This window comes from Electrona antarctica, assembly GCF_951216825.1.
Source record: "Electrona antarctica genome assembly, chromosome: 11".
Classification (NCBI taxonomy): domain Eukaryota; kingdom Metazoa; phylum Chordata; class Actinopteri; order Myctophiformes; family Myctophidae; genus Electrona; species Electrona antarctica.
In genome coordinates this window covers 12,254,365-12,269,671 of record NC_136792.1, presented here as the reverse complement: position 1 = coordinate 12,269,671, position 15,307 = coordinate 12,254,365, and the positions used below count along the sequence as shown (strand labels likewise).

The 15,307-nt window shown below is 46.3% G+C and overlaps 1 protein-coding gene across 1 annotated transcript in view; it reads left to right on the top strand.

Annotated features, from left to right (window-relative positions):
- The window catches only part of sik2b (salt-inducible kinase 2b), a 124,107-nt gene that overhangs the window by 81,845 nt on the left and 26,955 nt on the right, over nt 1-15,307 (top strand). Inside the window, exons 7-9 of the mRNA XM_079514826.1 lie at nt 4,202-4,428; nt 13,081-13,233; nt 14,720-14,863. Of these exons, the coding sequence (XP_079370952.1) occupies nt 4,202-4,428; nt 13,081-13,233; nt 14,720-14,863 (524 nt within the window). The remainder of the gene's footprint in view (nt 1-4,201; nt 4,429-13,080; nt 13,234-14,719; nt 14,864-15,307) is intronic.

Here is a 15,307-nt window from a genome sequence, read left to right as displayed (position 1 = left end):
GGTATCTATATATTCATGGTGTTGTTTCCCATGCTCTATAAGTTTGTGGTATCTCTAGATTGTGTTGTTTCCCATGCTCTATAAGTTTGTGGTATCTCTAGATTGTGTTGTTTCCCATGCTCTAGGTTTGCGGTACAGTAGATAGTGTTACAGGACAATACAGCTCAGGTTCATGATGCTACCCCCAGAACAAACAAATAACTTCATCCCCAGCGAGTCTGGTGTGCCGTACTTTATCCCCTGCTCAATCTATCCCTGGCCTGCGTGCCGTGCTGTGTAGTTCAACAGTGACTCAGACGTTATGACGTTATTAGGACCTCGGTCTGTTTTTCTTTGCCTCTCTATCGCTGTCAAATCTCCTGTCCCCCTTTCATTCTGACTGACTTTGGATCAGAACGGTGCAGATAACGTAATAATAACGTAAACCTTGGTGTCAGTTCTACCCTGAGCTCACTGACTGACTGACTGTACTCGTAGATTAAAAGCTGTCAGTCGGTCGCCAGAGTTCAACATCATTCGTTATACTTGGTTACACGCTAGTGTTGCACACCAGGAAAAAGAATCACTTGATCTACTGTACTAGCTCTGAACTTGTAGATCGGCTATTTCCTGGAGTTAGGGGAGGGATTTATTCGAGTTGATAATACCTATATGTCATATTGGGACCTGGCCTAACAAAACAGATTTATATTTTTAATTTCATTCTTTAATCCCTGTGTACTGTACCACTATGTTTCAATGGTGTGAGAGGAGGGGGGGGGGGGGGCACACGACTCGGTGTAACTCCACACCAGCGACAGATTGAATGTGTTAAGTTGGATGTTTGAGCAGTTGAGTCATTGTGGTGTAATGGTATGTTCTCTGGCCCCGGACAGTCAGTCAATCAGTTGGTCCAGCAGTCAGCTCATCCAGCCAGCCAGCCAGCCAGGCAGGCAGGCAGGCAGTCTGGGCCAGCTGCATAGCCCTGCTCTCCCTGGTGGCTTGGAGCTTCCAGAAATGTGTGTGCAGCCTCAGCCCTGTTGCTATAAACAAGGCGGTCGACTCAGCGCAACTGTTACTGCTGTTCGTTTCTGAGAAAAGTTAGTTAGAGGCATGGCTGACGTAAGGCCAAGGCAGGCCCAGATTGCATTTTGGAATGAAATTGGACCCCAGTGGGGGTGTCATATTATTGTACCTGAGGTAGTTCTGCTGTCTGGGGTCAGCCTAATTTGGTCACATATTTACAATTACTGTAATAACACTTATTTGCTGATTTGCTCACTGATTTGCTCATTTAGATGTCCAGTGGAAACACTTAAACCCATTATCGTCCATTTCCCCCTGTAGTTACTGCGCTTTGGCTTTGTAGGAACAGTTTAACCACTTTCAACCTGCCGTCTCCACTTCGGCATCCCCATTTTTGCCATGCAATATGCACAAATCTGCCCAGAATTTGTCAACAATGTCAAAACGATTTACAAGCTCTGCAGTTGCAGCATGTGGTGACTGATGAGCTAGTAGATCTGCTATTTCCACTATTCATTCTTATTTTTAGTATATAGTTAACCCATTTTGGGCGGGAACCCCTTTTGGTGTCAGCATTATGTTATGCTTTAGCTATTGAAAAATAGCAGATCTACAAGCTCGTAGGTCTGATATTTTTGAAAAGTCGAAGAACCACTGACATAGAAACAGCTTTTTCAGAAAACTGTCAGGATGTAGAAGACATTTTTAGAATCTGATCTCAGGTCAAAATGGGTTAAATGGCTCCATATTCTGATAGTAATATTGAGTCTTTGTTGAGTAAGAAATGTCTCCCTGTCTCTCCAGTTCTTTAGCGAACATAAAATATATTTTCAGGTCCGGATACCAAATGTATCCAAGAAACAAACATTGTTACTGAACACACACTGTAGCAATTATGACTCATATCAGAATTTAAAGCTTATGAATATAATAAAATAAATATCTTTGTGTTAACCAAGCAATAGGAGGTATTCAAATGCATGTTTTCCATCACAGTGGAAATAAGCTTGTCAAACGATGACAAAAATGTCCAGCAGGATATCTTATTAATAATCCACAAAGACGGAAGCGTGACCGGAAATTAGCTATCAAGAGTAGATTGAAAATGCGCCAAGAAATCTTCCAGCCTGCATCCAAGACCTTTAACCCATTCTGGGCAGGAACCCCTTTTGGTGTTTTAAGCATTATGTTATGCTTTAGCTATTGAAAAATAGCAGATCTACAAGCTCATAGCGCGCCACCGAGTGGCGCGCTACGAGCTTGTAGGTCTGCTATTTTTTTTAAATCGTGAAAATGTGGCCCAAATGTTTGAATATATTCTTTCAGAGCGAACGTTTTTAACTCAAATCGTTGCTTCTGGGGGGGTCCCTGTCACAACATATTTTCAGATGGGGGTCGGCGGCCAAATACATATATTTTTGGGGATCCTTGACATGAAAATGTTTGAGAAAACTGTCAGGATTTAGAAGGCATTTGTAGAATCGTCTTCAGGCCTACATGGGTTAAGACTTTAACCGGAGCAGCGGGGTGCGAGGGTGAGAACGCAGTCTGGGAGGAAGGAATGCCGCAGAGACGACACACAGACAGGCCAATGTACCACAGCCGGAGCACCGTAATCCTGTTAAGAACCCAGCTGTGTGTCTGACGTCAAACGCATCTAGTCTCTAACAAGAGGTGCGGAGCTCTCATTAGGAGGGGGAAGAGAGAGCACAGGGGAGGTTCATCTGGGCTGACACGTTCATTAAGGGACCCATGCCGGCATCCAAAGCACGTCATTGTCTGGTCACAGCTTCCGCATTATAGTAAGTAAGTAAGTAAGTAGCCCTGGGAAGCCATGGTTCCTCATCCACAGTCATGCGGCCCGTATAGGTCAGAGCAGGAGCCTATCTCCTGTTTGCTTTGTGTGCGGCAGCTTGATGTGATGTGATGCCACAGGGACCCCCTGGACCCCCCATCCGACTCTTGCTGCCGAGTGTTCATTGGGTAAAGCAATAAATTACACGGTCATTAGGCCTGTAGCTGATTTTCGACCTAGAAAAATGTTAATTTTCTTTTGTAGCTGATCTACAAGCTTAGCTTACACCACGTCACGAAGCAGTGTATTAGAATGTATTCTACAGATCTACAAGCTTACACCACGTCACGAAGCAGTGTATTAGAATGTATTCTACAGATCTACAAGCTTACACCACGTCATGAAGCAGTGTATTAGAATGTATTCTACAGATCTACAAGCTCACACCACGTCACGAAGCAGTGTATTAGAATGTATTCTACAGATCTACAAGCTTACACCACGTCACGAAGCAGTGTATTAGAATGTATTCTACAGATCTTCAAGCTTACACCACGTCACGAAGCAGTGTATTAGAATGTATTCTACAGATCTACAAGCTTACACCACGTCACGAAGCAGTGTATTAGAATGTATTATACAGATCTACAAGCTTACACCACGTCACGAAGCATTGTATTAGAATGTATTAAATAAATTATATATCATCTCTGTCTGTGTGGAAACCTCATAAGTCGGTCCAGCCACCTAGGCCGGTAATCCAGCCTGACGGTGTGTCGCAGGTTCGAGTCCCGAGCCAGTCGGCCTTTGCCGCATGTCATCCCCCCCCCATCTCTCTCCCCTTTCCTGTCTAATTACTGTACCCTATCAATAAAGGCAAAAACACACAAAAAGAATCTTTAAAAAAATAAAGGAACAGTCTAAGGATCTACAAGCTCAAAAGAGCTTCGACCTTGTGGATCTGCTACTTTCGATGATTTTGTGTGACGCTATAGTATGATCATGGCATGATCATGGCTCAATGGTCCAGGCACCTTGGCTGGTAATCCAGTCTGGCAGTGTGCCGCGGGTTCGACTCCCGTTCCCGCCGGCCTTTACTGCATGTCTTCCCCCCATCTCTCTAACCCATTTCCTGTCAGCCTACTGTCTGTCCCTCCATAAAAAATATAAAATAAAGGCGAAAGCCAAAAAAAAAAAACATAAAAAAAAAGGTAGAGCATTCATTTACGGGGGGAAAAAACACAAAAAGTTAAATTTTGGAGATAAGACATCACTTACCCTACCTTTTCAGCTCAGCTCACCCCTCCTCTTTCACGAGTGTTCTGGTCTAAACTAAAGGAAGGGGTCCGTCTTAAATGTCTTTTTTTTTAACCCAGTAGTTTCTCTCTTGCCTCCATCCAGACTGTGAACACCTGATCCGCAAGATGTTGGTCCTGGACCCGTCCAAGCGTCTGACAGTGGCCCAGATCAAGGAACACAAGTGGATGGTTCTGGACGTGCCGGTGCAGAGGCACCTGATGTACCAGCAGGCCCAGCCCGTCGAGGGTGGGCCGGTGCTGGGCGAGTACAGCGAGCAGGTCCTCCGTCTGATGCACAGCCTGGGCATCGACCAGCACAAGACTGTAGAGGTGAGTTATTTATTGCATGCCTGATTTGAACTGGTGTTGGGAAAAGTACTCAAATGTTTTAAAAGTATCAATACTGCAATGGAGAACTACTCTGGTACAAGTACAAGTCTGGAATTCAAATTGTACTTCAGTAAAAAGTACCAAAATTGGAAAGTATTCACTATGCAGAATGTCTCATTTCAAGTTTTCAAATGTCAAAAGATATTTTGAAAATAGCCGATCTTGCAAGCTAACCCTATTTTCAAATGGTCGAAATGTATATAGGGCTGAAGTGGTTAATGATTTTTTAGTTTTTTGATGTTGCGTCTTCACTGGGTACAACCAGTAGAAGCCCTAGAAACTACCCTACTTTATCATTCATTTAAACATTCATTGGGATCATAATTTACTGAACACATACAGTATCTTGATCATTTAAAAACAGACTTTAAACTAGCGATTACTTCTTGAATGGAGTTCAGCAATAGCATACTGTAGATTACTGTTCTGTCTGTTCTGTCTATAGAAGTGTCTATTTGTACGTCTCTAAATGTTTTGATGATTTGAACATGGTGGACCCTGTTGGAAACAAGTGTAATGCTTAATTGGGTCGTCCACTCACAGTTAACAGCCTTTGTATTGAGTTTGTGCTTGAAATGTACTGTAAATTCTGCAAACTGTTAATAAATTCTTCAATCAATCAATCAATTAGAGACCAGCAGATGAGCTTTTTTGTCACCAGAATCCGCGTGTGCATATTAATAATCCGCCCGTTATACGACCGCATTAATTAATTAATCCAATGTATTTATTAATCCGCACCACCCGCAATCCGCTGCACCGGGAAGTGTATACAGTATAGCCAATCCAAGCAGCGACACGTTGTGAGCTTGTAGATCGGCTATTTATACGTACTTGTACAAACAATGTATGTCACTCACCACTCTCAAGCGGACGGCGAGATTTGGTGCGTTTGAAAAGCTATAATAAGCCTATAAATAGATGCCATTAATTTATTTCCCGCATTATTTCACTATCATTGAATTGACCCAAATCCACCCTAAACTGCGGTTACCCGCGGCTAAATCCGCCACCCGCTGGTCTCTACTACTCAAGTAATACAATGAGTCGATGTGTTCAGGTGATAAAAAGACTTACCCTGACTCCGCCAGATGGAGTATGGGTTTTTATGCCGTTCAGACTATGGGTTTTATGGGCAAGTCAGGCAGCCAATCATGGCAGCCAATCATGAAAATGTGTCCACTACGGTCACTACGGTCTAGTAAATGTAGGTCCGCAGGAGGGGAAATAGTGCCATCTGCTGGGCCACTAATTAGAACTGCATGCTGATAATGACTTCCTAGAGCTTCCTTGCCGCCTGGTTGTACAATGTGCTGGAAATAGTGGATCTATTCTACAAGCTCACAGCGTGCTGCAGACGCAATGCGTTGTGAAGCTTGTATATTGTCTTTTTTTTGTCGGCATGCATCACCATCATTCAACTCGGTAGGCTATAAATCAGGCTATACACTTGGAGTTTGACACAAGAGCTTTGATTCAGCATACAGCATACGGTTTCGTATACCGCAGATTTTCTTTATAACTATATAATGTAGTTATACTTAATAGTCTACTGCTATATGAAAGACATAGATCATCATTAGTGTCTGTGTGTCAGGAAGCAAGGTTGGGGGGCTTATACTGTAAATCAGCAGCGCACTGCGGTTTTTGATTTAGCGAGGACTGTGATTAGGCTGTCCGCTATCCACCTGCTTGGACACTGCTCCTGTTTTGTGCTCTTTTTTTACGTCTCTTTGGCGGAGGCGCAGCCAAAATAGACGTCATCCAAAATCACGCAAAACCCATTTTATGTATGTTATGTTATGCTTTGGCTGACTCTGTTTCACTTTGATATGAAACAGCCTCATGCTGGAAAGAAGTATTGTCGCTGTCGGGCAGAAAGCTCTTATCTTCATATACTAACTTATTGTGTATTTGTAAATGAGATCATACTACAGCGTCACACAAAAGGATCAAAAGTAGCAGATCTACAAGCTCGAAGCGACTCATTTCGAGATTGTAGATCTGCTACTTTTTGTTATCTTTGAATTTAAATCCTGAAAAGTAACTGTTTTTGACACATGAGGTTTCCACCCGACAGAGACGATAATACTAAATGTTTCTATGAAATGTGAAGCCACATGTGGCAGTGGTTAGATGATTGTATCCAACAAAACTGTCAAGGGAGAATGTTGAAGATTAACATTTTGTATAAACCCGCTCTTTTTAAAATGTTTTAGAAACATATGTTCTTGTTCTTTCTGGCTCATGACTTCAACCGTTTCAACCATTATTATTTTTTTATATTTTTTCCACATGTTTGCTTAGCATTTAGACCTATTGTTGAATCAGTCAGGCTATCTACGCATAGTGTGTGTGTGCATGCATGTGTTTTTGAAATAGGCAGATCATATACAATACTCGATGGGGAACAGAAACCTACAATGAACCCCTAGCAAAAGAATTGTCTAAGATTGCAGAAATGAAAAATATTCACAGAAATAGTTGTAATTATTTGTTAGCTGTGTGTGTGTGTGTGTGTGTGTGTGTGTGTGTGTGTGTGTGTGTGTGTGTGTGTGTGTGTGTGTGTGTGTGTGTGTGTGTGTGTGTGTGTGTGTGTGTGTGTGTGTGTGTGTGTGTGTGTGTGTGTGTGTGTGTGTGTGTGTGTGTGTGTGTGTGTGTGTGTGTGAATTACTATAGTGTAAGTGCAGTGCAATTGTAGCAACATCGCTTTTTGTGGATAGCAAAGCTGTTATTTGCAAAGTTGTTTGGGGGGATGAAATGTCGGATTATTATTGTGGAACTGAATAATTGCCCAACTGCCTTAAGGAATGGAAAAAAAGCGTTCGATATTGGCTCTAGTAGAGCAAAGCTTGGAGTGTTGACAAAGAAACACAATTGAATAAACGCACTGCATCCATCCACGTTCGTCCGCTTATCCGGAGTCGGATCGCGAAGGCAGCAGTTCCATGCAGAGAATCCCAGACTTCTCCCGTTATCCTGGCCACATTATCCAGATCTGACTGGGGGATCCTGAGGCGTTTCCCTGGCCACATTATCCAGATCTGACTGGGGGATCCTGAGGCGTTTCCCTGGCCACATTATCCAGATCTGACTGGGGGATCCTGAGGCGTTTCCCTGGCCACATTATCCAGATCTGACTGGGGGATCCTGAGGCGTTTCCCTGGCCACATTATCCAGATCTGACTGGGGGATCCTGAGGCGTTTCCCTGGCCACATTATCCAGATCTGACTGGGGGATCCTGAGGCGTTTCCCTGGCCACATTATCCAGATCTGACTGGGGGATCCTGAGGTTTTTCCCTGGACACATTATCCAGATCTGACTGGGGGATCCTGAGGTTTTTCCCTGGACACATTATCCAGATCTGACTGGGGGATCCTGAGGTTTTTCCCTGGCCACATTATCCAGATCTGACTGGGGGATCCTGAGGCGTTTCCCTGGCCACATTATCCAGATCTGACTGGGGGATCCTGAGGCGTTTCCCTGGCCACATTATCCAGATCTGACTGGGGGATCCTGAGGCGTTTCCCTGGCCATATTATCCAGATCTGACTGGGGGATCCTGAGGCGTTACCCTGGCCACATTATCCAGATCTGACTGGGGGATCCTGAGGCGTTTCCCTGGGCACATTATCCAGATCTGACTGGGGGATCCTGAGGTGTTCCCCTGGTCATATTATCCAGATCTGACTGGGGGATCCTGAGGCGTTTCCCTGGACACATTATCCAGATCTGACTGGGGGATCCTGAGGCGTTTCCCTGGCCACATTATCCAGATCTGACTGGGGGATCCTGAGGTTTTTCCCTGGCCATATTATCCAGATCTGACTGGGGGATCCTGAGGCGTTTCCCTGGCCACATTATCCAGATCTGACTGGGGGATCCTGAGGCGTTTCCAGCCCAGCATGGAGATATAATCCCCTCCACCTGGTCCTCGGTCCGCACTGTGGCCTCCTCCGAGCTGGACATGGAAACCCCCCCCGGACTAGGTGACTAGGATCACCTAACCCAGGGCATCTAGTAAAGGATCCTTACTAGATGCCTGAACGACCACCTCTACTCTACACTCGCTCCTTCCTTTTGTGAAGGAGCCACAGAACCTCCTCTAGCGGCACCTACTCTCCTAGCTCTACTCTAACAGAACCTCCTCTACCGGCACCTACTCTCCTAGCTCTACTCTAACAGAACCTCCTACCGGCGCCTACTCTCCTAGCTCTACTCTAACAGAACCTCCTCTACCGGCTCCTACTCTCCTAGCTCTACTCTAACAGAACCTCCTACCGGCGCCTACTCTCCTAGCTCTACTCTAACAGAACCTCCTCTACCGGCTCCTACTCTCCTAGCTCTACTCTAACAGAACCTCCTCTACCGGCTCCTACTCTCCTAGCTCTACTCTAACAGAACCTCCTCTACCGGCACCTACTCTCCTAGCTCTACTCTAACAGAACCTCCTCTACCAGCACCTACTCTCCTAGCTCTACTCTAACAGAACCTCCTACCGGCGCCTACTCTCCTAGCTCTACTCTAACAGAACCTCCTCTACCGGCTCCTACTCTCCTAGCTCTACTCTAACAGAACCTCCTCTACCGGCACCTACTCTCCTAGCTCTACTCTAACAGAACCTCCTCTACCGGCTCCTACTCTCCTAGCTCTACTCTAACAGAACCTCCTCTACCGGCTCCTACTCTCCTAGCTCTACTCTACCAGAACCTCCTCTACCGGCTCCTACTCTCCTACCTCTACTCTAACAGAACCTCCTCTACCGGCTCCTACTCTCCTAGCTCTACTCTACCAGAACCTCCTCTACCGGCGCCTACTCTCCTAGCTCTACTCTAACAGAACCTCCTCTACCGGCTCCTACTCTCCTACCTCTACTCTAACAGAACCTCCTACCGGCACCTACTCTCCTAGCTCTACTCTAACAGAACCTCCTCTACCGGCTCCTACTCTCCTAGCTCTACTCTACAGAACCTCCTCTCCCGGCTCCTACTCTCCTAGCTCTACTCTACCAGAACCTCCTCTACCGGCGCCTACTCTCCTAGCTCTACTCTAACAGAACCTCCTCTACCGGCGCCTACTCTCCTAGCTCTACTCTACCAGAACCTCCTCTACCGGCGCCTACTCTCCTAGCTCTACTCTAACAGAACCTCCTCTACCGGCTCCTACTCTCCTAGCTCTACTCTAACAGAACCTCCTCTACCGGCTCCTACTCTCCTAGCTCTACAGAACCTCCTCTACCGGCGCCTACTCTCCTAGCTCTATACTCTACTAGAACCTCCTCTCCCGGCTCCTACTCTCCTAGCTCTACTCTACCAGAACCTCCTCTACCGGCGCCTACTCTCCTAGCTCTACTCTACCAGAACCTCCTCTACCGGCTCCTACTCTCCTAGCTCTACTCTAACAGAACCTCCTCTACCGGCGCCTACTCTCCTAGCTCTACTCTAACAGAACCTCCTCTACCGGCGCCTACTCTCCTAGCTCTACTCTACCAGAACCTCCTCTACCGGCTCCTACTCTCCTAGCTCTACTCTAACAGAACCTCCTCTACCGGCGCCTACTCTCCTAGCTCTACTCTAACAGAACCTCCTCTACCGGCTCCTACTCTCCTAGCTCTACTCTAACAGAACCTCCTCTACCGGCGCCTACTCTCCTAGCTCTACTCTAACAGAACCTCCTCTACCGGTGCCTACTCTCCTAGCTCTACTCTAACAGAACCTCCTCTACCGGCTCCTACTCTCCTAGCTCTACTCTAACAGAACCTCCTCTACCGGCTCCTACTCTCCTAGCTCTACTCTAACAGAACCTCCTCTACCGGCACCTACTCTCCTAGCTCTACTCTAACAGAACCTCCTCTACCGGCTCCTACTCTCCTAGCTCTACTCTAACAGAACCTCCTCTACCGGCTCCTACTCTCCTAGCTCTACTCTAACAGAACCTCCTCTACCGGCTCCTACTCTCCTAGCTCTACTCTAACAGAACCTCCTACCGGCTCCTACTCTCCTAGCTCTACTCTAACAGAACCTCCTCTACCGGCTCCTACTCTCCTAGCTCTACTCTAACAGAACCTCCTCTACCGGCACCTACTCTCCTAGCTCTACTCTAACAGAACCTCCTCTACCGGCACCTACTCTCCTAGCTCTACTCTAACAGAACCTCCTCTACCGGCTCCTACTCTCCTAGCTCTACTCTAACAGAACCTCCTCTACCGGCGCCTACTCTCCTAGCTCTACTCTAACAGAACCTCCTCTACCGGCGCCTACTCTCCTAGCTCTACTCTAACAGAACCTCCTACCGGCGCCTACTCTCCTAGCTCTACTCTAACAGAACCTCCTCTACCGGCTCCTACTCTCCTAGCTCTACTCTAACAGAACCTCCTCTACCGGCTCCTACTCTCCTAGCTCTACTCTAACAGAACCTCCTCTACCGGCACCTACTCTCCTAGCTCTACTCTAACAGAACCTCCTCTACCGGCACCTACTCTCCTAGCTCTACTCTAACAGAACCTCCTCTACCGGCACCTACTCTCCTAGCTCTACTCTAACAGAACCTCCTCTACCGGTGCCTACTCTCCTAGCTCTACTCTAACAGAACCTCCTCTACCGGCTCCTACTCTCCTAGCTCTACTCTAACAGAACCTCCTCTACCGGCTCCTACTCTCCTAGCTCTACTCTAACAGAACCTCCTCTACCGGCTCCTACTCTCCTAGCTCTACTCTAACAGAACCTCCTCTACCGGCTCCTACTCTCCTAGCTCTACTCTACCAGAACCTCCTCTACCGGCACCTACTCTCCTAGCTCTACTCTAACAGAACCTCCTCTACCGGCACCTACTCTCCTAGCGCTACTCTACCAGAACCTCCTCTACCGGCTCCTACTCTCCTAGCTCTACTCTAACAGAACCTCCTCTACCGGCACCTACTCTCCTAGCTCTACTCTAACAGAACCTCCTCTACCGGCGCCTACTCTCCTAGCTCTACTCTAACAGAACCTCCTCTACCGGCGCCTACTCTCCTAGCTCTACTCTAACAGAACCTCCTCTACCGGCGCCTACTCTCCTAGCTCTACTCTAACAGAACCTCCTCTACCGGCTCCTACTCTCCTAGCTCTACTCTAACAGAACCTCCTCTACCGGCACCTACTCTCCTAGCTCTACTCTACCAGAACCTCCTCTACCGGCGCCTACTCTCCTAGCTCTACTCTAACAGAACCTCCTCTACCGGCGCCTACTCTCCTAGCTCTACTCTAACAGAACCTCCTCTACCGGCGCCTACTCTCCTAGCTCTACTCTAACAGAACCTCCTCTACCGGCGCCTACTCTCCTAGCTCTACTCTAACAGAACCTCCTCTACCGGCACCTACTCTCCTAGCGCTACTCTACCAGAACCTCCTCTACCGGCACCTACTCTCCTAGCTCTACTCTAACAGAACCTCCTCTACCGGCACCTACTCTCCTAGCTCTACTCTAACAGAACCTCCTAGCTCTACTCTTGAGTCTCTCTCACAGATTGACTGAGCTGATATTCTGTGGCCCCAAGAGGCCCATTGCGGTCCTATGTATAGAGGGTATGCGCATGCATAAAATGAGTGGCACGAGTGGCAAAGTCGGTGGCAAAGTGAGTTCAACGTCGTTTAACGTTGTTTAATTCAGATGGGACTTTTCTGTTTGGATGTATGGGCTGTCAAGGGCAGAAAGTTCACTTTTTTGCCAGTAGGGGTTTCTGCATAACTTCCGGGTATGATGAGGATGTTGCGCGCATACCCTCTATTCAATTCTTCTTCAGGATGTGGTATAAAGACAAACAATACTATACAAGAAATCATCAATACTAGGAGCAATAAAAGTTTACAGAAAAACAGTGGGGGACAATTGTCTTTTGGCATGCTATTGCAGACAGTTTCTCTTTTATGGCGGTTTTGAGGGACGGTAGGAAGTTGCACTTTTTAATGGCTGGTGGTAAGGCATACCCAGTGCTGGAAAGTAACTAAGTACATTTTGAGGTATTTGTACTTTATTTGAGTATTTCCAATTTCCAATACTTTTACTTCTACTCCACTACATCTCAGAGACAAATATTACACTTTTACTGCACTACATTTAATTAAAAAACTTTAGTTACTAGTTACTTTTTGATTATTATTTCACTTAAGACATATACATTTCGGCCGATCTACAAAGCTCACAATGTGAGCTTTGTAGATACATTATTTTGAAAACTTGAAATGAGACATTCGGCATAAAGAGTCATTTTACTTGTGGTACTTTTAAGTACATTTTGATGCCAATACTTTTGTACTTTTACTCAAGTAAATGTTGTATTACGGACTTTTACTTGTAACGGGAGTATTTCTATATTTGATACTTTTACTTAAGTAAAAAAATAAATCCGCCACTGGGTATACCTGCAGTAACTTCAGTAACCAACCATGGTTCTTTAAGCTTCATTTCACGAAATGTTTCGCCTATGGGGAAGCGCCTGAACCCTGGCGGGATCAAGCGCTCCCCATAGGCGAACCATTTAGTGAAATGAAGCTTAAAAGAACGTTGCTCTTCATGCCTGGCTCTCTCTCTCTCCCCGCCATCCCTCCTGCAGTCTCTCCAGAACAAGAGTTACAACCACTTTGCTGCTATCTACTACCTGCTGGTGGAGAGGCTGAAGGCCCATCGCTGCAGCTTCCCCGTGGAGCAGAGACTGGACCCGCGCCAGCGGAGGCCCAGCACCATCGCTGAGCAGACCCTCGCTAAGGTACGGAGTTTACATAACCCACCGCCACTAGTGGGGTAAAGTAACTTAACCACCTGAGATCAGATTCTAAAAATGTCTTCTACATCCTGACAGTTTTCTGAAAAAGCTATGTTTTTCAGTCAGTCGTTTTTCGATTTTTCAAAAATAGCAGACCTACTAGCTCGTAGCGCGCCACTCGGTGGCGCGCTATGAGCTTGTAGATCTGCTATTTTTCAATAGCTAAATTATAACATAATGTTTAAAACACCAAAAGGGGTTCCCGCCCCAAAATTGGTTAAGTAAAATGTAGGGATGCACCGATATGGATATCGATACTGATGTTTATTTAGTTATTGTTGTTTTTATTTCCGCCTTTTGTGCCAGGGAAACAAATTCATCTTCCAATACAAGAAATAATACCAGATTTTGACAGTTATCAACAGATAACCGGCTTCTGCCATCGGTTAATGTCCGATTTATTCGCCGATACTGATATTTACAGATAACGGCAAAATATCGGCTGATACCGATATGTGGCCGATATCGGTGCATCTCTAGTAAAACGTTATTTTGAAAATGTACAGAACCCCAAGAGTGGTTCCCGTCCAGAAGAGTTAAAACACCAAAAAGGGTTCCCGCCCAGAATGGGTTAAGTAAAAAATAAAGATAGGAGTGTTTGTCAAGGAGGTTTTGAGTTGGTGTTAAATGTTTGATGATCAAAGCGCCGTCATTCACACCTGCACTCTCAAACAAACTGGAGCAGAGACGGGCCTTGCATTAATTTCATCTCCTCCCTCCCTTCTTTTCTGCCTCACCCTTGATCGCAATGCATATCTGACACTTCATTATTCATTCATTATATGATTCTGCTTGCTCTCTCTCTCTCTCTCTCTCTCTCTCTCTCTCTCTCTCTCTCTCTCTCTCTCTCTCTCTCTCTCTCTCTCTCTCTCTCTCTCTCTCATATTTCACTAAACATATTTTTTGCTTTAATGCTTTCATTTTTGCCACAGGCCAACAATCAATCAGTCAAAATATTACAAATATGTTTAGGATTATTATATGTAGGCTACTAGATAGGTGTTACCAGCTCAGTGGCCTTGTGGTTAGAGTGTCCGCCATGAGACTGGGAGGTCGGGGTTCAATCCCTGACCGGGTCATACCAAAGACTCTAAAAATGGGACCCAGTGCCTCCTTCTTGACACTCAGCATCAAGGGTTAGATTGGGGGTAAGTCCCTGCGACATGCTAGTGTCATGTCCAGGGGGTGTACTTGTACATCAAGCTGCCTCATGCTACAGAAACAGGAGATAGGCTCCTGCCCTATGGGCCTCATGGCTCGGCAAGGCTACCTACTTACTTTACTAAATAGGTGTATAGACCTGAGATTAAATTCATCACAGTGCCTTTCTAAAAATGATTACTAATATGCTCATGGTGACTATGAAGTATTGCCTACTATGCGTCAGATGAGTCATGTGATGCTAAACGTGTTAACCCTCCCCCTCCAGGCCACCAGTGGGTCAGGAGGCCAGGTGGGGCTGCTCCCACAGGGCATGCGTCTGCTGCGTTCTCCGGCTCTGCCTCAGGCCTCCTCCGATGCCTTCACCTTCACACAGGACCACAACTTTATGGAGGACGTCCAAACGCCCAAAGTAGGTTCTCTCTCTGTCTGTGTGTGTGTGTGTGTGTGTGTGTGTGTGTGTGTGTGTGTGTGTGTGTGTGTGTGTGTGTGTGTGTGTGTGTGTGTGTGTGTGTGTGTGTGTGTGTGTGTGTGTGTGCGTGTGCGTGTGCGTGCGTGCGTGCGCGCGCGTGCGTGCGCTGGCTCTATCCCTAATGGTACCGCGTATATTTCATGAAAGCAAAGGTTATTGTCTCACCCCGAACAGCAGGAACAACAGTATTACCAAAACATCATATGACATATTGTGTGTGGGCGTTTCACAAATCGCACATTAGGACGCAAGGTTTCAGTTTTGGGGATTTGATTTTGCTTCATAGCTCAGTCGGTAGAGCTGTCCCTGTTTTGGACCAGAAGGTCATGGGTTTGACCCCGGGCACCGGCGCCAACACAGCATATGAGTAGCACTGCTTGGGTG